This window comes from Sturnira hondurensis, unplaced genomic scaffold (assembly GCF_014824575.4).
Source record: "Sturnira hondurensis isolate 20B ecotype Veracruz unplaced genomic scaffold, ASM1482457v3 Scaffold0016663, whole genome shotgun sequence".
NCBI classification, from domain to species: domain Eukaryota; kingdom Metazoa; phylum Chordata; class Mammalia; order Chiroptera; family Phyllostomidae; genus Sturnira; species Sturnira hondurensis.
Window position 1 is genome coordinate 14,570,743 of NW_028089294.1, and position 24,539 is coordinate 14,595,281.

General features: G+C 40.5%; 1 protein-coding gene across 2 annotated transcripts in view; it reads right to left on the reverse strand.

The window, feature by feature from the left end:
• Window positions 1–24,539, reverse strand: part of BABAM2 (BRISC and BRCA1 A complex member 2) — a 350,070-nt gene that overhangs the window by 160,207 nt on the left and 165,324 nt on the right. For both annotated transcript variants that reach the window (XM_037066663.1, XM_037066664.1), the window contains one exon: window positions 5,225–5,334. In XM_037066663.1, the coding sequence (XP_036922558.1) occupies window positions 5,225–5,334 (110 nt within the window). The remainder of the gene's footprint in view (window positions 1–5,224; window positions 5,335–24,539) is intronic.

The following is a 24,539-nucleotide window of genomic DNA, read 5'->3' on the forward strand; positions in this document are numbered from 1 at the left end:
CGTAGGGAGGCACTGATGATGCTGAGTGAGAGGACATCACATGACCAGAACTTATTTCAGGAAGACGGTGACAGTTCTGTGCTGGATAAACTAAAATGGGAAGAAGCGTTAAAAGGCCATCAGGAAACAAGGCAAAAAAAAGAAAGCTATTGTGGAGAGCAGATTTCTAATACAAAACAACAGGTGGCTAATGCCTTTGAGATGTGGCACCTGGGCACCTAAGAAAAAGAAACATTAGTTTGGAGAAATGATGACTTTGGTTTCAGACACTTTGAATTTGAAGTGTCACTGAACACACAGACAGATCCATCTATCAGGTGGCTAGAAAAACAGACCTGTCAACAGGGGAAAGATGGGATTAGAAATGGGGATTTGGGGGTCCTCCACAGAGAGGTAAGACCACAAAAGAATCCTAGGGATGGAATCACAGAAAACATTACTGAGCATAATTCGATGGGTTCAAAGAGAAAGCGGAGCAGCAAAGGAGGCCAGGGAGGGTCTGAGAATTCCAGGCCACAGAGGAAGAAGGTGTATTATGACACACACGCCAGGACTACTACCATGGGGGTCTGATGGGATGGATGGTAAAGTGAAAAGTAGTTTGAACACTTTAAAGTGCTAAACAAATGTATTTTTATTATGATTATAGTAGCACATGTTTAATCTCTAGAAAAGCCACATTACATTGTTAGAGCCAGGCTTCCCACGTCCTTCCTAAGTCCCCTCTCCACCAAATCAAATGGAAATACGACCTCCTCCCCCCTTGACCTCTAATAGTACTCAGTAAGTCTTCCCCTAGCTATTTATCTAACTCAAGATGTACTGAGTACCGCCCATGTGCCAAACACCACGGCGAAGACCTTCCCATATACATACATGCATATGAAACACATATATGTCTCCTCCCCTTGGCATAGATGATCTGAAATTTAAGATATATCCTCCTTTACAGAAGATGAAATGAAGCTCAAAAAGGTTAAGCATCTTGAGTAACACTGCCAGGCAATAAGTGGAGGAACAGAGTCTGATGCCAAGTCTTACTGTGCCTTCTCCACTAAAACACAAGTTGGAACTTGCCATATTTGTTCTTATTTCCCTTACTATACTATCCGCAAAGTAAGGGCACAGGCCTCATCTTGCTTATCTTGCTATCCTCTATAGCACCTAGCAAAGGGCCTTTTCTCGTTGTGGTCACTTACCAGGTTTTGTTGCCTGACAGGGTAAACGTACAAATTTGCAGGCACACAGGCCTCATTAATGGTGAGCGTCTGTGGGCTGGTTAGATTTGAGTACTTATTTCTAAGGCGGACTGCAACTTAACAACAAAAAGTTCTAAAAACAAATTCTGTACTTGTGAAAGAAGCCACCTGGTCTGCCTCAGGGGCTGAAGGCCTCTTCTTATGCACCAAGTGGGAACAGCACAGGGAGTGATGAGCTAGTTTTCTTCAAACCACTCCCACAGATCAGCTCATGCCAAGAAAGGGACCCACACATTTCAGGAAAGAGGACTGTGCAGCCCATGTGACCTCTGGTGTCACTGCAGGAACTGCCAACCGTCTGGGGAGGAGGGAAAGGTGGGGCACGCTTAGTGCCAGTGCTGATGATGTAACTTTACAATCCCACCTTTCCTGCCAGGAAAAACAGACAGCTGGTTTGGAAACTAGATCCCCCCACCCTAACATCCAACCAATGTCAGTCTTGCATAACTGACCACTAGATTTGCATATCTCATCCTTTTTAAAAAACTAATTGCATTGACTGATCTGGGTCCCTTGGAAAACAAATGTATAGGGCCTGAAATATGCACATTCCATAAATGTCCCTGTGTGAGAAGAACAGGAGGTTCTCAGAAGCATTTACTTTGCAAGCCGTATACATGCACAGTGGAAGACCAGGAAGCGACATGCATCTAAGACCCATAAAGGTGAGCAGCCATGCATGCCAGCTGCTAGAGACACCAGACAATTGTGCCAGGACCCTGGGTAAACAGAGAGCCTTCTGAAGTGGGATCGCACTTCAGAGCTCCATAAATTACAATACATTGGGGAGTTTTCTACCCAATGCCTCCAACAGGTGTTCCTGTTAGTGGGGAATGTCTAATTTGGAGACATTTGGTATCCATGTCCCTAGAAACCTTTAGGGTATAACAAATTGATCTCTTTTCCTACATGTGAAGGCCAAGAGTTCAAAGTAGCTTCTCCCTATTTCTAAGACTAGTCAATGTGTGAATATAACACCTTTGCCCACTGCACGGTCAAGCTGGGCCAGACAGAGAGGAGCTATACTGAAATGGGATATCTCCCAGGCTCAAAATACCCTTCCATGCTCATGGAGAGCAGACAGTGAGAATGCAAGCCTTTGCTCATCAATATTTGGCTACTTTGGGCTCAGGCTATTGGCCTCACTTAGGCCTATGCTTGTCAAATCCACTGCATGGGGCTTAGGACTTCCTAGAAAGAGCGACGGCAGAAGCCAAAAAGAGTACAAGCCTCAGCTAGGGCAAGTGTCTGGCATCGGCTTTGGGCGGGTCCACATGGGATGCTTTCCCCATGACTCCTGAAAGAACTCTCCAAGTCTGAGTCTGTAGTCAGTGCTTGGAGAGCTAAAAGTTGACAGGATAGTATGAAACACAGAAGAGAAATGAGAGCTTACTATAGTATCAGAGACAGTACCGACCCCACTTCTCACAGTTCTTAATATCTTTCCTATGAACTTGGCCTTACTGAAATGGTATTACTTCCGTTCTAATCTGATCTCTGTAAGAGTTAACCAAAGATATTAATAACTTTAGCAAATACGTAAGGCCTTAGAAAGTTATAACACAATTTGGCCACTTTCCATTTTAACCTTTCTCTAAAACCTCATTTGTACAACTTCTACTCGGGTGGGGGTTGTTAATACAAATATAGTTCTACTAAGTAAATTTTACTAACAAGGAAAAATATAATAGCTTTCAGTGCCGCATTTTCAAATTTTCTTGTAAGAATTACTTACTGACCTAGAACACTGCCATTCAGTCTATTAAAGGATTGAATAGACTTGTTCCTTGCCCCTGAGTAGCTTGCAATTTAGTAAAAGATGAAAAAAATGCACATCATAACTAAATCTGTGGTGAGCAGATAATAAGAGTAATACAACTTCAGTCTTACAAGAACTTAGGGAAAGGCTAGGCCAATAGTGCTTAAGGAAATGATTGGTAGAGATGGCATTTGAGTAAGGCCTTAGAAAATGTGTGCCATTTCAACAGGAAGAGGGCATTGGAGAAGGGCATTTTATGAGGACATGACAGCTTTAGCAAAAGCACAGAAGAAGAGTACAGGAGAATTAAGAAAACTTCAAGTGAGAGAGTCTGGCTGAAGGACAGGCTACAGGAGGAAAAATGAGAAACTGATCTGTAAAGTTTCACTGTGGCCAGTTCTTAACTGAAAATGAATGTGGAGGAAAATGTAGAAAGCAGGATTTTAGAAATAGGCAACAACTTAAAATACATCCTGCATTAATAATTTTTCACATCACACCTTAGATTTTTAGAGGGAGGAATATTTTGTTACCAAGCTTATTTGCAAACTAGATGCAGTAACTTCTGGGGGAAGTAGTGTGGGGCCTGGGAAAATTATTTTTCAGAGCTGGCAAAATCTTCACTGAAGCTTAAATGATATTTCTTATCCCCTACCTCCTGGGATTGTCTCATTAACATCTCTCTTTTTGCATCACCAATATACCTTCTTAACCCATTATGTACATACTGAGTGGTTACTCTAGGACTAGCATCTAGTCACTCATTTACCCGTCCTCTTTTCCTGTCCCACTTGTCCTGTTCACCACTCACTTTCTTCCATTATGAACTATATCACTAATAGTAACATGAACAGCTACTACTGGCTATAATGCCAGCCAGGCCCTGCAATTAATTACTGCTTTATGAACAGTATTTAATATAATCCTCAAAACAACGCTATAAAATAGGTACTATTATCCCTATTTTACGGATGAGAAAACAAGTTCAAAGACATTAAATATTTTGCCAACTGGTGTTGCAGAACCTGGTTTTAAACTAGATGTGCTTGTTACAGAACCTTACTTGTTACCACTTCCCTGTAATGCCTCCAGTGCTCTTTGATCTCTTCCTAGTATGTGTTAGTATTTTAAATTAAAAATTAAAATACTCATTGAGCACCCGCTACTGTAAAATCCTGTCCTAGGTGCCACCAGTGGTACAAAAATAAAAGAGAGCATGACTACAGATTATTGGTGCTCATAATCTTCCATATTTGAGCATAAACAGCCATGTCCTCTCAGTGTACAAGATAGTATGTCCACAATTCACGACTTAGAGCAACTCATGTCAGGGGGTGAAGATGGCTGAGTATACGCATGCTGGACGGTGACCACATCTCACAGAAAAAAACCAGCCAACCTGGACTATGACATGCAGAGAATTTTAATAACACACTTCAATCAGAGTCTGTAAAAACTCTCTCTGCTGTTGAAAAATCTGTCCAAAGTTCCAAGCAAATCTGGTTGCAATATATTTTCAATGAACTTCAGCTTCCTTTGAAGTAAAATAAGCTACTAAAGCATTTTAACCAACAATAAGCACATTGTGAGGTTAGTCCTGGTAGAATTCATTACCAATGAGTAAAGTGATTTGGTTAACACAAATGTGACATCAAACTACTTGTACCATGTAGCCCAAATGCTGTGTAAGATTACATAGAGCTATTTAGACACAGAAAAATAATTCAAACATGTCATCTTTTTAAGCTGTGGCCTTTTAATAAACCTGCACTAACTTCTGAATAAGTATTTGCTTAATATTTTCAGAAGACTAGTTATATTTTTTAAATAGCTATACTCATTACAAATATATTAAGAAATTGGGTAGGTTGTTGTTCAGCAGTCCTCCTTAAGCTGTAACCATCGTACCCAAGAAATATTTGGAAGGAGTCACAATTTCAGATTCAGTCTGCCTACTCATCTCTCTCTGCAAAGGTACAGTATTCACATCACAAATTATACAACCAAGACTCATCCAAAGATTGCAGTGGCAAATACTAATTGCATTTACTCTGTAATCTAAACTCCTAATTCATTTTTAAGAAAACAAAAGTCAATTAAGAAAATCATTTTAAGACTTCCAGAGTGGCAAAAAGAATTACCAAGGCAGGCTTGGTCAACAAGGAGAAGCACTGAGCTACAGAAGACTAATGACACTGATACTCACTGTTCAATTCGGGGTGACAAGTACAGCTTGGGATACACCTGAGTGGCTTCGGTATCCTCAAAACTGACAGAAAGGAGGGCCACATCTTCTCCAGGGTCTTCGTTTACATCCTTAAACAGGAAGTGAAAAACACAATGTCATCAGTAGCTGCTCTCGTAACATCTTTTGGGTGACGAGCTCACAGTCCACTGTTATTTAGGCTAGGAGGTCTGAGTTACCTGTATTTGAACTTGACAGCTCTGTACATCCTTTGCCACATACCTAGTCACTCCCGTAGAGTGATGGCTTCCAAACTTTGGACCAAAGTTTTCCTCACCACCATGGTGAGGAAAAGACCCTCACCTACCTACTTGTTCCCACACCCCAAGGGGGGAAAAGTGAATCTGATGATAACAAAGAATTAGACAAAACANCAGTAGCTGCTCTCGTAACATCTTTTGGGTGACGAGCTCACAGTCCACTGTTATTTAGGCTAGGAGGTCTGAGTTACCTGTATTTGAACTTGACAGCTCTGTACATCCTTTGCCACATACCTAGTCACTCCCGTAGAGTGATGGCTTCCAAACTTTGGACCAAAGTTTTCCTCACCACCATGGTGAGGAAAAGACCCTCACCTACCTACTTGTTTCCACACCCCAAGGGGGGAAAAGTGAATCTGGTGATAACAAAGAATTAGACAAAACATCACTAACAAATGACAGTAAACATGCTGCTGGAAGTGCATATATATATATATATATATATATATATATAGTGGCTTATAATTTATATACTTATAAATGGCTTCCAATTTACTTTTTATAAAAAGAATATGAATTATAAACATGATTTCTATAATAAGACAACCAAAAAATCTTAAAATATCCAGCAATTTTATTATACCTTTGTTGATAGTATGTTGTAGGTTATTTTAAATAGCAAAAATTTCCAAGAAACATACCAAAGATAGTTTGCTTCGAAGACACCTTGAAGTGAGCCACCATACAAGCAAATGGCAGGGGGTTATATACACATGTACTTTAGCAAAATGATCATGGATGACTCATATAAGAACCATAAGACATGCATATCCTAAAGTCAAGTTGTAAGAATATTGTAAGACAAAAATATTGTTGATCCAAATATGTAGTAAGAAACACTGAGCCCTGGCTGGTATGGCTCAATGGATTGAGTGCAGGCCTATGGACCAAAAGGTTGCTGGTTTGATTCCTGGTCAGAGCACATGCCTGGATTGCAAACCAGGTCCCAAGTTTGGGGTGTGCGCAAGGCAACCGATCAATGTTTCTCTCCTACACAGATGTTTCTCTCCCCCTCTTTCTCCCTCCTTTCCCCTCTCTCTAAAAATAAATAAATAAAATCTTTAAAAAGTTAAAATAAACATTAGACAAGTACTATAATCTTTAAAAAAAAGAGAAAGAGACACTGAGTGGTTACCTAAACAACCAACAATAAATTAAACTCGTAATGATAAAGTTAAATTGTAATTTGTAATTAAAAATCAAGAACAGCAATAATCGAATGCCATAACCAATTCAAGCCAACACTGCTGATACACTGAGTAAAAATTGTGGGACCGACAACTGTGTGTATACTTTACAACTATTGCCAAGCACTGAGTGTTGGCCAGAATTCTGAATAGAATACTGACTTAGAATAAATTCTAGTAGCATGTGCTCTTAATTTGTGAGTACCAAATTTTAGTAACCCTTAATAATTTATTGTTGGTGGGTAGTGTCTCCAAGTGAAATATAATTTTTTTAAAAAATTTTAATAGAATTATACATCTTGCACCCACAGGGACTAGTAAGAACTGACCTGTATTTCTGGATTAGTTCATAGGCCCCCCCCAGAGGGCTGAGCAGCCATCCTACAAGGGTCCTGACCTAGAAACTAAGGATCACTGCCTGTGAACATTGAGAACCTCCAGTATGATGACCTTCTTTCTGTCTAAATGAACTTCATCCCTTCCTTCCTGCCATCCTGGGCAGCTGCCATCATGCTCATCCTGCTCAGCATTAACATCATCAGTGCCCTTGTTCTGCCTTATAGCGATTATAAGATGTACAAGAGTGACATGTTTACAAAGGGGCAAGCAGCAGAAGTCTCTTCCATCTTAAAAAATAAAAATAAAGTCATGCTTTTCTCTACACAACCCCCAGGATTCTCTCTCATTTCTCTCCTCCCCTTCACAGACTTCCCTCCCCTCCCACAGATCCCCTAGCTGGGTACAGAAGCCACCAAGGCGGCTCCCACAGAGTTATCCACTCAACACAGCAAATGCTTCTCTCTCCTTACTTTGCTTGCTCTCGAACAGTATTTGACACAGGTGCTCTCTCTCCTCTGGAATCCTCTTTTCTGGTTTCTAAATTACACTCTCCTGGGTCTTCTGTCAATTTGGCCACTTCCTCCTCCTTTTCATTCTTTGTTTCTTAACTTCTCAATTGTTTTTTGGTTTTACACTATAAAATTTAGGCTTGTAACAAGTCAAATCAAAGAGAAGTTTATAAAGGAAAAGTCCTTCCACCCTCACTTTTTAAGGTAACTAATATTAACTCAATGTAGCCTCAAACAGCTTCTTCTTTTTCTTTTTAAGATTTTATTTATTTTTGGAGAGAGGGGAAAGGAGGGAGAAAAAGAGGGAGAGAAACATCAATGTGTGGTTGCCTCTCGCATAACCCAAACTGGGGACCTGGCCTGCAACTCAGGCATGTGCCCTGACTGGGACTAGAACCAGTGACCCTTTGGCTCGCAGGCCAGCACTCAATCCACTGAGCCACACCAGCCAGGCCAAGCAGCTTTTCTATGCTCATAAAAACATACACACATACATACATTTGCATACAAATAACTCTTTTACCTTTCTTTCTGTTTTGTTTTCCCTAACAGAATCATATTATATACATCACTCTACGGATTGCTTTCTAAATAGCTACACAATGCTCCATGGCATGCTCCTAGCCACGAACATTCAGGTTGGTTGTGGCTCTTAGCCACTTGACTGTGCTACGATAATTATCCATACACAGTACGTAACCTTTACTAGTGGGGCTTACTTTTCTTAATAAATGAGAGCTGAGCTTGTTGGGTCAAAGGTTCTGAACATTTTACCTTTCAATAGAGTTTAATAGATAATTTTTCTAAAAATTTATAGCAACTCACATTGGGACCCATAAATTTTCATCAGTACAAAAAGCCTGTTTCTACTCATCCTGAACAACTAAGTAATAGTGCTGTTGTCATTCCTTTCCATTAATGTTGGCAATCTGACAGATGGAAAATGGTGTCTGGATTTAGATTCAACAGATAAAGCTGAGCAGCTTTCCACCTGGTTTGCTGATCACTTGCACTTCTGTAAATTTTCTGATCCAATCCACTGCCCATTTCGCTTTCAGGTTCTTAGACTTTTTGTTACTGCCATTTACTAGGTTTATTAATGCTTGTCTATTCACATGTTGTATCTATTTTCTCTCAGTCTGGCTTTGAAGTTTTACTTTGTTTTGGGAATTTTCTAATACAGAGAAAATTTAGATTTCTCTATATATTAAATCTGGTCAAAATAACCAAGGTTATGTAACTATTTCCCTAGTTTTCCATCTAACACTGTTATAATTTTATTTTTACATGGACATTGGAACAGCTCTGAAATACATTTTTAGGTGGTATGATACAGGAAGTTTGTAAAAGAAAGCCCTTTGCACAGTCGTACCTGAACCATGGAAATGACTCAGTGTTTGCCAAATGAATAAATTAGTGAACACATTAATGTTCATTCCTAACCTTTACTCTCCATACCTAGTTATGTTCAGGAACCTGCTTTACACAGGCTGCTGCCACCAAAGACGTCTAGAAACTCAGTACTGACTCCTTGCTCCTCTTCCCCACCAATAATACTCTAAGTTCCCTGAACTACTGGTTTTAAAAGGAGAGCCAAGATCGAGAGTCTGCGTTTACCTATGATACAGTATTCATCCTTGAATATTCTTTCCTGTAAAGTGAGGATAGATACTTTTAAAAATATGGCCACAACAAATAGAAACTACATAATTATATGAGAAGTCATAAAATATCTAAGACTAGGGTTAAAGTTCAGTTTGAAAAAATTTACATTTAAAGGGGCAAATTCATTTTATAATCTAAGTTTACAAATAGTCCCCTTTGAAGTTCGATTGGTCGCATTAAGAAAGACAATAAAAAAAGAACTAACATTGATTTTCAGATACCTTCCCCCAATGGCTGAGTTTCCTTGTTAAAGGTTGAGACTTTGACTACAAGTCACAAAACCCTGTTTTAAAAAAAAAATGCAATAACTAGGGGCCACTGAAACCTTTTTTCATATGCATATCTCTTTTCTACTTTTTAACTTCTCACTTCACTATTATTCAAATAAAAGACAGAAATGCTTAGGGACAGTCCTCCAAACAAATGGAGTGATCCTGGTCTCTAAAATCAGCATTTATCATGACACCTTACAAAAAGTATACATGAAACATTAGTCATTACAAAAATGGTTGTTTCCAGGAGTTCCTTTTCAAAACTACTACAGTATGACTTACTCCCCTTGGAGTGGCACATGAGTTTACCCCGAACTGGCATTTGATTCCTAATGGATCCCGAAGTTTGACCTGGAGGGCTTAAATAAGCCCCAAGAGTTCCAAAAATACAAACCCACACAGTGCTGTTTCCAGTTTCTGCAACTCTACCCGGTGTGTACATGTGTTCCTTCCCATCTGGGAAATCATAAAAGAAGCTCTTGTACCATGGTTCTTAGAAGCTAACATTACAGATGATTATTGTAACCACTAATGGCAGCATTTGGAAAACAGGAGGTGGTTACAGTGTAGTAGGGGACATTTAAAAATGTACAATTGTACATTTTCAGGGCTTTCTCCCTGCACCATTTGGAACTGCAGTGGGCTAAGATGGAGGAAAAGGTGGTGGATCTGCTGAAGATAAAAAAGTGTACTGTCTGCCACCTTTACAGAAGTGTGTCAGGCACTGACATACACACAGTGAGGCAATAATGGCCATTATTCATTGCTAAGATTTAACAGTGGATTTGGCTCAGCATGTGACTATATCAGAAAGGAGTTCCTATGGCCTATAGTGAATGACGACTAGACCGTAAGTTCCTTGCAGGCTGGGAGCTTCTACTACTCCTTTTTGCATCCCCAGCACTTAGGACGTTGTACATACATGGCAAACTGAAATAAAATGAATTAATGCAGGAGTGACTATAAGAACTGAGTAAATGATGGGAATTAAGTAAAGTCTTTCAGTTAGAGAAATTCCCAATATTTATCTCTCTAGTTCCTTCAATATGTAACTAAGGTTTTATTAGAGCAACTTCAAATCTGAACCACATAAAAGCAAAGGACATACGTACTAATAAGATTTACTATTTTGCTTAGGTCATAATGGTTTATTTATATAACTATTCTCAAATGGAGCTCTTTTAAATGTCAAAAGAGTGTAGAAAACCCTCCAATGACTAGCTTTGGAAATGAAAGTAAACACAAGTACAGTTATTCATTATGCTGTACCCCTCTGATATGTTAATTTTCCAAGTGAAGACAACAGCCATTAAACAAGCCCCTGTATGTTGAGTTGTCAATATAGGTACAAACTACCAATTAACCAATTGCTGATAGGCATTAGCTAAACAATAAATATTACAAACCACAAGTCACATAGGAAGACTATAAAAAGGCCACTGTATTTCTCAATTCAAAAAGACCTACAACAAAGCTATAACCATTACCAGCAAAACCAGTTTATAGGCATAAAAATTATAAAGAAGCTATTACACAATATGTCAAAAATCAAGAAAGAACCATTTTGAGTTACATTTGAAATGGCATTAAATGAGATCCAGGATTAATCATGACTCCTGGGGTGACAAAAAACTAGTCTGGCAAGCACCTCATTATATAAAGGCTCTGAGTTTTTCAAAAGCTGTAGGCGAATTATAATCTCCAAAACAGCATTTTTAAAAATTGTGCTCAGTGTGGTTTGTACTTATGCAGTCCTAGGATTTTGATAATATAGATTTATCATAAAATTACATAAACTTACATTTTTCAAAGTCAAGATTCTTTCTAGAGAACAAGACTCTCAGGGGGCTACCTCATTCATGCATTTAACAAAGTAAGTAAAGTATATACAGTATGTTACAAATGTTATGGAGAAAAAAAAATAAGGCAAGGAAAGGGGATGAGGAATGAGGAAGGAATGGAAGTCTAAAGAGGGTGGTCCAAGACAGCCTTATGGTGTCTCAGCAGCAGCCTCTCACTACTAAAGGCAGGGGATTTAATATTTTAAGAAAAAAAAACCCTTGACTCACTGTGTTATATATCAACACAAGCAGAATATGAGTTTGAATTCCACTGCCATTAAGACATGTCAGTGAAAGCCCTGGCTGGGTAGCTCGGTTGGTTAAAGCATCGCCCAATACACCAACATGTGGGTTCAATTCCCAATCAGGGCACATCCAAGAGTTAACCAATGAATGCATAAATAAGTGGAAAATGGAAAAACAAAATCGACATTTCTCTCTCTCAAAAGAAATCAATAAATAACTATAAAAATTTTAAAAGACATGTCAATAAATATTCTGGGAATGAAATTAAATATAAGCAGAAGAGATAATGAAGAAAAAGGAAAATGATGCATGTAAAATAAGATCTTGGTTTCACTGTTAAGGAGTATCTGCCCAATAACACCAGTTACTCTGGAAATCAGGTCATTTCCTCTTCATCAAAGGGCTGGAAAACTTACAAGTGCTAGGGAAAGCAGCACAGTCAGAAAGTAAAGCAAATGCAACAGTGAAGAAGTTGAGCCAAACAGCTGAGGCAAAGCAATAAATGGGTCCCTGTCTGGCTCTTTTGCCTGATGCTGTGGCGCCCAACCCCCAGCCTCCTCTTGTCCACACAGCAGGTGGTTGCAGCACTGGGCAGGTTCCTGAGGGCCTAGGAACAGCCTATCTCTACCACAAATTGAGTTCTTGCTAAAAATCCATATGATATTTTGGTATCTCATATGAAGATACCATTTAAGAAGGTTACTTCTGATTTGGTTCACCCAAATGGGAATGGGAGTAAAAAGATTCTCCTTGCCTTGTCCAGACAAATTGGGTCACTTCCCGTGTATTTTACTAGATCTTGAATAAATCCATTTATACTTTCCATTCCCCTTACCAAGAAGCTCACTCTCTCCTTTTCTTAATTGGCTGTGGTTTTAATTTCTTTATTGCAAATTCACTTGTTCTATTAAGATTCCTATGAAATCCATGTCTGCCCTTGGTAGTTTTCACCACGTTGCTTCATGAATTCCCCAAGTTGCATACACAATATATGAGGTCTGTCCAGAAAAAGTCCAGCCACTGTTAATATAATAAGAATGGTTTGCACAGCAATGATGTAACCTGGCAGCCAAAGAGAGTGCACTGGAATGTGCATGTGTGAACCATGATGACTTTACTGTACTAGTCAGTGGCAGTGGTAGACACCGTTGAATGAGCATGTGTACTGTGCATCAAATATTGTTAAACCTGAACATTCCTCCACTATTCAGATGATTCAGAAGGCCGCAGCTTGGGCAACTGGTGATTGGCAGCTTCATCACAACAACATGCCTGCTCATGCATCATATTTTGTGCAGTTTTTTGGCGAAACATCAAACCACCAAGGTGACTCAGCCCCCTACAGCCCAGTCTTGGTGCTCTGTGACTTCTGGCTTTTCCTGAAACTAAAATCACCTTTGAAAGCAAAGAAATTTCAGACTGGGAATGAGATTCAGGAAAATACTATAGGGAGCTGATGGGGAATGAGAGAAATGTGTTAGGTCCCAAGCTGCTATGTTTGAAGGGTACTGAGGCATCACTGTCCTATGTACAAGGTTTCTTGTATCTTGTAACTCCTTCAGTAAATGTCTCTGTTTTTCATATTGCAGGGTTGTGTACCGTCTGGACAGACCTCATATATTTTATATTGCAAATAGACTGTGGATTTCTTGAGGGCAGGGTAGAGATCTTTTACTTCCTGTTATGTGTGATAACAGTTGACACGATAACAGCATTTCCTTAACAGTCACTTTGCCTAGTGCTTAAATACATAATCTCATACAGTCATCATAGCAACCTTAAAAGGTAGGTACTATTTCTATACATTCACTGTTGAAGAAACTGCAACTGAAAGAGATTAATGGGAAGATGAGTTTTGAACCCAGGTATACTGACTCAGAACCTGGACTCTTAATCATGCGCGCTATGCCAGCACACAGAAGAGACTCAGTATCAATGCTCAGAGAGAGGTATAAAAAACTTGGAAGCCCACAATGCCAAAAAGATAGCAAAAAGTTACCACACATTTACGTGTTCTCCGTGTAGTGTCTAAATCCTGTATGCTCCAAAAGACCATGAGCAACTTAAGAAACCATTTCTTATTCCCTTTTTACTCAAAATAGACTCTCCCACCTGCACCAGACACATAATAAGTATTCAAAACAAACTGAGAAGTATATGCTTTATGTGTTTTAGTTTACTTTTAGAAACTATGAAGCAAGAAATTCAAATTCTTAAGCATATACAAACTAAAAGCTATAAGGGCCACTATGCCGAATAAAATGCATTCCTTTGACATCTTGATACCGACTGAGTAAAGAAAGAAGATGGCTCCTCGAAGAACACTGGTGAGGACTGTGGAGCTCTGAGCCATAAATCAACCTTCCTCCAACCATATATGGTTAGGCATGTTCTATGATTAACTAACTATACTCAGTGAAATAAGAAGAGCTGATTGTCAGGTCAGGAAAGGATAACTGCAGTGTTCTTGAAATAGCTGGGGTGAGTCCAGGACACCGGGATAGAGCTTTTGTCACCTACCCATGTTTTCCAGAAGTAGCATCTTGAGTCCATTACTGCTAGATGTCATGATACAGTATGGTGTTAGGGTTTTTAAAAAATTTATACCTGATTATTTTCATAAACAAAGACCACGTGATAAACGTTCTTGTTTATGCAGGAATCTGCTTGTGAAGCTGTACTTACCCTAATATGCTGGTTATAGATTCTGTTTATAAAGTTAAATTGAAACACATGTTATGCAAATAAACTTTGGGAGGAAAAATCCTGGCTCTTTTAAAATAATGGTGATCAAGGTTTCATTGGTCAGATACTGTCCCCTCCATTCTTTGCCGATCAGACAGAGCCCGCAGAAGTACTGACTTTCTTTGAACAGTCACAGCATTACCCTAAAGGTATGTGAAAGGGGGCCTTGGCAGGACGGCCAGGGTCCTCACTGGAAGCAAACGATGGTTTCTGGCTTCCACCACCTTCTCTAAAAACTTACCAGAGTTTTTAGGGGAAGAAGCTGGAGTGTGAGGTTTCTCTGTTGCCCTAACATTGTGTTTTTAATGGGTCCAGTAAGAAGCTGAGCTTAGTTAAAAGTAAGCATCCATCTTTGCAATCGTTTTACAAATCATACTGAACCACATCTGCAGACATCTCTGAATTGTGGTTTTATGCACACCTACTGATAGAAACCTTGTGTCAGACTTTCATCCAAGAGCCTAACAAAACAAATAAAAACAATCATGAGTTTTATGTTAGCCCATTCAGAAAAAATATGAACAGCATTTACCACCTCTCCAGTATGTCCCCAAAACTGAAAGGAAAGGCAGCTACAGCTTTTACATAAATGTTTTACATAGCTCTTTGTAAGGGACAGAAAATTACAGCTCTAAAGTGGGAGCTGACACAGTGGTCACTAATACTGCTTGCCTGTACCCTCTCTTCTGGGAAGTGCCTTTCTCTTCCATTCCCCACCACCAGGGCCTAATCCTTAGAGTGCCTGACTGAGCTACCCGCTCCTACCCACTGCGAATAGCTCTGGGTCCAGGGAGAGGCTGGTGTTTTTTTTCTTCAAGATTTCTGAACTCAAAAGTCTAGTAAGGCCAGTCCCTGTGCAGAGGCAAAAGAAACTGTCAGCAGTCACGCTTCCCACACATGGAAGAGGCCAGGCAATGCTATGAGAGAATAAAGCCGACACACTGAGAGAAGCAGAGACGAGAGCACGGAGTCCTGGCACCACTCACACCCTTAGTCCCCGTGGTTCCTGGCCCGACTGCGTCTTGCTTCTACTGTGGTTTGGCTAGTCAACCTTCTCCTGGCTCTGGAAAGCTGATAAGCTGCCCATATGCTTAAGATGGTTTGAAGTGGTTTTCCTTCACTTATAACCAACATTTTCTCCTGTAAATTATTAAACTAATATAGATGAAAACTCAAATCTGCAGAATTCTGTGCTGAAGGGAGACTTTCATTCCTGGGTTATGTGAATATTTGTTACACACTACACAATGTCAGGCCCTAATCAAAACCTAGAAAAGGTTGTTAGGGTAAAGATGGCAGAAGCAACCTTTGCTAGAGTAATCTGCCTGCAGCTAGGCTATTTCCCTGGACTTGCTGCTTCTCATCCTTGTGAGCCTGAAACAGCACAGCAACCCACTCCAGGGCTTGAACGAACACCTTGCACTCTCTGCTCTAGAGCCCCCTCTAAACCTCACCCAGTGAACAAAAAGGTAGTAGAGGTGCCAATGCTAAAAGCAGAAAATGCCACAGCAGTATGCCATATGAGTACATGAAATGTTTTGCAAGTTTGTAATGCAACTTAAAAATTGTATAAAAATGGTATCTCCTAGCTGTAGAAGTGATTTTTTTTTTGCAAAGAGTTTACATGTTTTTGGTTTTTCCATATGATATGCTAAATGTGGGCCTTATGGAAAGCAACAGGCTTGCACGGCTTTGGCAAGTGTATGTGAAGTGCTGAGCACAGAAAGAGGCATGAAGGAAGTGCTCAGTAAATGTCAGCTTCACTTCTCTCACTCTTCCAGGACTCTTGGTCTGACACCATTTCCACCACCATGCTACTCTTCCTACTTTCAAAGCTCCACCTTGACCTTTCCTCTGCAGGTTGCTTTGTATTGTGGGGTTTAGAGATTCTTCCCAGGTAGGTTTCCTCTGTGAGAGAGAAGGGAAAGGCACCCTAGAAGCTCGTAACATCTTTACACCCACCCAACGACCCACCCACCAGCAAGTTACTTGGCTCAAACTTCCTGATGCCCATGACAACAAGGCAATTGGTTACTTCCAAGTTATTTCAACAACCTGGCACCACATCCTCATTAACTGGAGACAATCACTAACCACAGGTGTTAAAACAGAGAATGGAGCCTACTAGACACTCTCCTTGGGGTAATCTGGGACTTTTGATTTGCACATTTGATGTTATCTGCAGAACCTACTAGACAAGACAGTTAGGAGCACTGGAAAAAATGAGAGGCTTAGAGCCATATCCCTCTGGAAGTGGCTAGAGAGATGGCTCCTCTGTAGAAAATTGTCTCTATGAAGCACAGTGAATACTGCATCTTTCTCCCAGCTCCAAAAGCCCTCCACTGTCTACAGTGGCCTGGTACTCAAGCCTCTCTGAGGCCTCCTTCCAACCCCACTTCCTCCCCTGGTTGACACACCCACCCAAACTGCAGCAGGTGCCCACACTCCCTCCTGCAGCTTCATCGTGCATACCCTGCCTCTCAGTCCTGAATGCCTTCTTCCAGCCCCGGCTCCCCTACCGCCACAACTCCCAATTCCACCTTCTTTAAGGTCCCAATAAGACTCCATGTTCTCTCACAAGACATCCTTGATCTGGCACTCTGATGTAATGGTTTCTCCTCTGAAATTCTATAGGTCTTTAGCTGCACCCTTTATATGGTGACGCATCACTGTTTCTTTTGTGGTTTAAAGTTATTCACATATATACTCTTATTTATCTGATTGACAAGTTCCTTAAGAGCAACGCCTGTGTTCATTTTTGTATTCCCAGTGCCCAGTATGATGCCTACCACAAAAATAGGCACCCATCACCTGGCCAGGTGGCTCAGTTGGTTGGAGTATCATGCTATACACCAAAAGGTTGTGGGCTTGATCCCCAGTCAGGGCACATACCTAGGTTGTAGGTTCGCTTCCCAGTAGGGGGGTATATGGGAGGCAAGTGATTGATATTTCTCTCTCTCTCTCCCCCTACCCCTTCCCTCCCTCCCTCTCCCTCTTCTTCCACTCTCTCTAAAATCAATAAACATATCCTGGGGTGAGGATTTTAAAAAGCCACCCAATAAATATCTGATGAACAATACTGTATTAAAGAATGGCTACGTAGGCTCGCCAGTGGACTGCTGACCAAGAAGTGCTTCCATAAGCAGACTTCCCTAATAGAAACAACAGAGGTCTAAGTAATTAGTAGCCTGACTTTCCAATATAAATCAATCAGTGTAAATTTGGGCAGAACAAGCCATTATCCCTCAGGTTCAAAATAAAAGGAAAACTCATGTTCGAACACCCGAAGATCAAACCCTAACTTACAGAAAGGCAAGAGCAATTTTTTGCCACTTCTAATATATTTCCAAGTAACACGCCATGTTCTGTCACTAAGTCAACACCCATTTAGGATTTACCTGCCATGGGCAAGACACTTTGATAGACATGTGAAGAAAAAAATGGCAAAAATCAGTCTCCTACTCAAAAAGGCAGATGTAAACACTGAACATGAGGGAGTTATTTTCTTCTCTTCAGTAAGAGACCTTGTACGACAGTACATGATTAACTGCCAAAAGCCCTAAAGGAAAGGCTGAAAAATTCATCAGCTGTGTATTGAGAATGAATTTATCGGACTCTTTCCTGGCACTAGGCTTTTACAAGAGAGGAGATAGAGCAAGCAGGGAAGTAACAGATATCCCAAGACCAAAATACAAAACTTCTAAAAGTGGCAAAAGGCGGAGAAAGAGGGTCTGGCTTTCTCAGCCTCATGATGTTAAAAAACAAGATCTGGATGTTTCCCAGTGGAGAATGTTCTACTTCTTACATATTTCAGACTATCCAGTTCAACATGCATAGAGACAGAGGACCAATACCAGGTCAGAACTGCAAGAATGGCATAACGTTTGTGAACAGCATGCAGCTGAAGCCTGAATGAATGGAGCCTTGCTACTCAGACCAGTGGCAGCTTCACCTGCGGGATACTTAATGTGATTTGTATGTACATTAAAGTTTGAGAAGCACTTAGTTACAGAACTAGCATGTAAGGAATAGAAAATGGATCCAAAGATGAAATGAAGCCTGAAAAGCAGTGGACTGAGATACCCATCCTGTGATTAAACAGGAGGAGAACACAGATGAACTGTGATGTTTCCACTGGGCGAAGACAGTACAAGGATCTTAGAGATTATGATTTAAAAATAAGCATTTATGGCATATTCCAAAAATGGAAGAAAGAATCATGATAGAAGCTGAAAATTACAATAAAGTATTCTCAAATTTTCTTACAAATGGCCACATTAGTATGCTATGGAGAAGCCAGAGAGAGGGGGCAGGTGGAGAGAGCTGAGACTATTACTGTTTGGGTCAATGGCACTGGCAAAAATGTGCCACAATTGTAATGTGTATGAGGGTAAATAAAATCAGAGACTGTTAAAGGTAAAAAAGACCCCTCACAGATCTGGCCCACCAGCTGTCGCCTGCGTTCTGAGGAGACTTAGAGATCACGTATACCTTAACGGTATATGTCTCAGAGCGGCCACTATGCTGTTTTGTGTACTGCGCACGGGGAGGAAGATCGTATTTGTATAAAGGTTTCCAGCATATTAAAAATAAAGTTTGTGACCACCGACTCCAACACCCACACTTCACAGGTTTACAGATGGAAAGACTGAGATAAGGGAAGTGATTTGTCTAATCTGTATGGCTAATTAGTCACAGGGCTGAAACCAAAACCCATGACTGCTGATTCCTGCATCAAAGCCTTTTTTCACTACATCATTCTGCTACATCCAAATTTGCTTGGAAAACTCTTTGTCACTTACTAAATGAGGTCTGTGAATCAAAAAGGAAATGTAATATCCAAAGAGGAGGGAGTTACGAAGAGTAGGAGCATATGAGAAAGAACATATTGTATTAAAAGCTCCAAGAAATGAAAAACTGTAAATGTTGGACTTAGCATAACTATTGAGTGGGTGGCTTTGTTATTTAGAACTTTACTAAGTATAGAACTGCTGACGACCAGATTTAGAGCTATAAATTGAGTTAGACTTTATCATTGACTTAGGTTAGTGAATAGTTCTTTAATTTCTAAACTAATGAGAGGTTTAAGATAGACCAATTGACGAACATTTGCAGTTTTGTGCTTACGATCAGAACCTGTGACATTTCACGATGCATTAATGGTGATGAAAGTATTTAAGGTTCCTAGCAAACTGTAATCCTCCAGAGAAGCTATTAACAGCTTAATTTACGTTGGAATGTGAATCCAACTTACTGAAAAAAGTTTATACTAAATAAGCATGACAAAAGTAATTACGATAGCAAACTAGGTTGAGCCCTTAGATTCTTGAGTTTCTTGGGTCTATTATGGAATCAAATGTTCATAAGTGTACAAGGAAACCTGTATAACAATCCGAAACAGGTTGCACACACTATGTTAAATAACAATGTTTAAAAATAATACAACAGCAAAAAAACCCTTCCCAATGTCTAAAAAAACTAAACTGGGCTTTTGTCAGGATAAAGTATAGCTGGACCCATGCTGCATATGCAGCCTGGCAACATATACTGCAGATGTTTTAATTTCTGTCTTCAGCTACTTTCATTCTCCTTACCTACTAAGGATACTTTTGGGGGCTGACCTCAGTATTCAATCATTCACATAATTCTACAAACGTGTAATAATGTCCCACTGTGTGCTGAGCACCACCTACAAGGCACTAGAGACACATGCCCTCAACACCTTCACAGCTGAGTACAAAAGAGTACACAAGAACTTCTGGTCAAGATGGCAGCATAGGCAGGCATGGCTCACCTCTTCACACTACCACATCGAAATTACAACTAAAATATAGAAAAAACGTCACTCAGAACAATCAGAAACTGAGTTGAATGGAAGTCTGACAACTACAGAATTAAAGAAACCACATCCATCCAGATGGGTAAGAGGGGGTGCAGATGCAGAATGGACTCGTCCCTCACATACATGTGGTGGATAAAAATTCAGAAGGGATATATTGGGAGCAAGGAGTCCCAGGCCCCCCAGCTGAGGGTTCCAGCGCCAAGAATTTAAGTCCCCACAACTTCTAACTGCAAAACCCAGCAGGGATTGAGTCAGTGAAAGAAAGTGCCGGAACCCCAAGCAATTCCTCTGAAAGAACCACACACAGGCTCACCTACTCAGACTCACTCCCTCTGAGTTCCAGCACCAGGGTGGCAGCTTGAAAGGCGCCACTGGTATATAGGGAGAAATTGAAGTATCTGGCACCAAGGTGAACAGAGCCAGCAAGAGCTAAACCCTCCCCCAGCAGAGCCAGCAAGCTGGTGCCATATTTGAGACTCCACCAACCTGGCAAACACTGTTTAACTTGCCTTGGAAATCTCCGGAGATGCTGCCCCCACACAACTATGGACCCTCCCAAGCTGCTTTTCCATATGAGTGGCTGGTCACGGCTCATGCTTCACAACTTCCTAAATCCTTCCAAACAAGCCACAGCTGGCCTGAGTGAGCTCCAGGCCCAGCACTAGCAGCAGCCAACCTAGGTTCACAGCTTGGCTTCTCCTGGAATCTCCAAACCCAGCAAAAGTAGAAGCCTCCTCACATTGCTTTATAACTCAGACAGGGTAGCCCTGGGCAAAACAGGTGGGGGCTGACCTTGGTCTGCACCACCTTGCAAACCCCAGGGCCAGCGCACCCAGTGGACAGCTACAGACCATATCAGAGCACCACCACGCTGCCCCTGCACAGCTGATCCTCCACAGAAGGTGGAAGTTGGTGGTAAGTGGTCACAGCCAATCCTTGCAGCTGACTGGCCTGAGTAAACCCCTCCCACTGATGTGCAAACAGCAACCAAGGCTAACTTATAAGAGGAGGGTGTACTCAGCCCACATGAAGGATACACCTCAAGTACCCAGCTTGGGTGATAGGGGAAGCTGTGCCACTGACCCTACAGGACACCTACTACATTAGGCCACACAACCAAGACACAGAGTTAAAGCAGCTCTACCTATTACAGAGAAACAAACACAGGGAGGCTGCCAAAACAAGGAGACAAAGATACATGGCCCAAATGAAAGAGCAGATCAAAACTCTAGAAAAAGAGATAAACAGAATGGAGGTAAGCAATCTATCAGATGCAGAATTCAAAACACTGTTTATAAGGGTGCTCAAGTAACTTAGTGAGGACCTCAGCAGCATAAAAAAGATCCAGTCAGAAACAAAGGACACATTAACTGAAATAAGGAACAATTTATAGGGAACAACAGCACAGTGGATTATCAATGATATGGAACATAAGGAAGCAAAAACCAACCAATCAGAACAACAAAAAGAAAAGAGAATCCAAAAAAATGAGGATACTATAAGCGGCCTCTGGAACAATTTCAGTAAGTCCAACATTCGCTTCATATGGGTACCAAAAGGAGAAGAGAAAGAGCAAGGAATTAGAAATCTATCTGGAAAAAAAAGTGAAAGAAAACATCCTTAATTTGATGAAGGAAATAGACATGCAAGTCCAGGAAGCACAGTGAGGCCCAAACAAGATAGATGCAAAGAGGCCCACTCCAAAACACATCATAATTAAAATGCCAAAGGTTAAGGAATCTTAAAAGCAGCAAGAGAAAAGAAGTTAGTTACCTACAGAGGAGTTCCCATAAGACTGTCAGTTGATTTCTCAAAAGACTTTGCAGGGTAGAAGGGATTGGCAAGAAATAGTCAAAGTCATGAAAAGCTGGGACCTACAGCCAAGTTTGTTCTACCCAGCAAAGATATCATTTAGAACCAAAGGGCAGATAAAAAGCTTCCCAGACAAGAAAAAATTAAAGGAGTTCATCATCATCAAATCATTATTATATGGAATGTTAAAGGGACTTATTTAAGAAAAAGATCAAAATTATGAACAATACAATGGCAAAAAATACACATCTACCAACAATTAAATCTAAATAAACAAACTAAACAAACAAGAACAGAGACAGAATCCTGGATAGAGAGAGTATTTTGATGGTTGCCAGGTGGGAGTGGGGTAAAGTCATGGGGGGAATGGGTAAAGAGGTGAGAAGATTAAGAAGTACAAATAGGTAATTAAAGAATAGTCATGTGGATGTAAAGTGCAGTATAGGAAATGGAGTGGCCAAAGAACCTATACCCATGATCCACGGACATGAACAATGTGGGGAGATTGCCTGAGGGTTTGGGGCATGCTGAATGGAGGGGCACAAAGGGAGAAAAATCAGGACAACTATAATAGCGTAATCAATAAAATATAAAAAAAGAAAAGGAAAAATAAACAAGTAGACTGACCATTAGTTTAGGTTGAAACTGTAGTGATTATGTTGACATTGAGGTGTATTATAAGAGAGCTGTGCCCATCTGGCAGGACAAAGACGGTACTAAAGAGAAGACAGAACTGATTGTCATGTATGGTTTTTCAAAAAGAAGATAATGTTTTTAGTTGGAACAAATCCAAGTACTCTAAAGGAACAAAGAGTATAAGGAAATAGGAGGAAGAAAGAACAGCACGTGGAAAGGCAATGACATACAGAGCCCACAGCACACTCAGGGCTCTGTTCCAGAAGCAGAGACAGTGGACACTAGTGAGGAATGGTAAAAGATGAAGCTGGACAAGTTCATGGCGTGATCATAAACAACCTTAATACATTTAGGTTAAGGAACTTGTTTTATTTTGACAATGCAAAAAAGAAACATAAACAGGCTAATTGCATGATCTGATTGTTTTAGAAGGAGTATTCTAACAGCTTGCTTAGGATGGATGGACTGAAAAAGGCGTGGAGGAGGGAGGTTCACAGTGGTCCAGAGTAGAGTGAGAAGGATGTCCCTGTAGAAAGGCAACTTGGTGCAGGTGTCAGGGCCCAAGTAGAGGGAGAAGGGTGCCCACATGAGAGAGGGCAGCAGCAACAATGGGAGACTGGTTACAAATAGGGGGATGTATATAATACGTATAGTGCACTACAATATACAAAGGATAATGGGAACCAGATTAATCACCTTCACAGAAGGAAGTTACAAATATATATAAAGAGAAAACAGAACAAACTCAGCATGCTCAATTAGAATTGGAGGTGTAAGTGTGAACATGTTTGTCAACATACACAGACAGAGAAATAGTATTGAGCCTCAAAATAAAAAGGCATAGTAAGAAACTATAATCTATTTAAAAACATGGGAAATCATAAGTCCATACTACTATAAACAAATAAATTTAACATTTGATGAAAATAGAATATGTATTCATTTTAAAGGAACTCCCCAGAAAATACTTAGCAATTACAAGAGGAAAACAAGTGACTTTATAGTGCATACCCGTAAACAGGTGGTTAAGGTGAACACAGTCAGTAAGGAGTCCCCCCTGCCACAAACATGTGACCAGAATCCAATCACAATGGAGTATCAGACAAATCCAAATTGAGAGACATTTTATAAAACTGGCTTATCATATTCAAAAAAGTCATAAATGTCATGAAAAACTGAGGAAATATTACAGGTTGAAGAGACATAACTGAATGCAACACATGACTCTAAATAAAATTCTTCTACTATAAGAGCAACTCAAGTACCCATCAGTAAATGAATGGATCAAAAAACTATGGTACAATATGATATCACCGTTAACAGGAATCTAAACAACAAAACAAACAAGCAAGTAAAACATGACCAAAGACACTGAAATACAAGGTGACAGGGACCAGAGGGGAGAGGGGAGAAAAATCACAGGGGAAAAGGGGTAGGACTCACATGAACAAGTATAAGGGACACATGGACAATAACTAAGGTGGGGGCCAGAAATGGGAGGGAGGTGGGGAGAACTGGGGTGGGCAGGGCTGGGAATATAAGACAGAAAACTGTACTTGAACAAGAATTAAATAAAAATTTTTAAAAAACTATGGTACATTTACACAATGGAATATCACATAGCAGAAAGAAAGGAGCTCCAGCCCTGGCTGGTGTAGCTCAGTGGATTGAGCGCGGGCCTGCGAACCAGACAATCGCAGTTCGATTCCCAGTCAGGGCACATACCTGGGTTGCAGGCTGGTTCCTTGCAGGCTAACTACCAGCAGGGGACGCACAAAAGGCAACCATACATTGATGTTTCTCTCCCTCTCTCCTTCCCCTCTAAAGATAAATAAATAAATAAAATCTTTAAAAAAAAAAAGAAAGGAGCTCCTACCCTTTGCTACAGCATGGATGGAACATGGATGGAACTGGAGAGCATT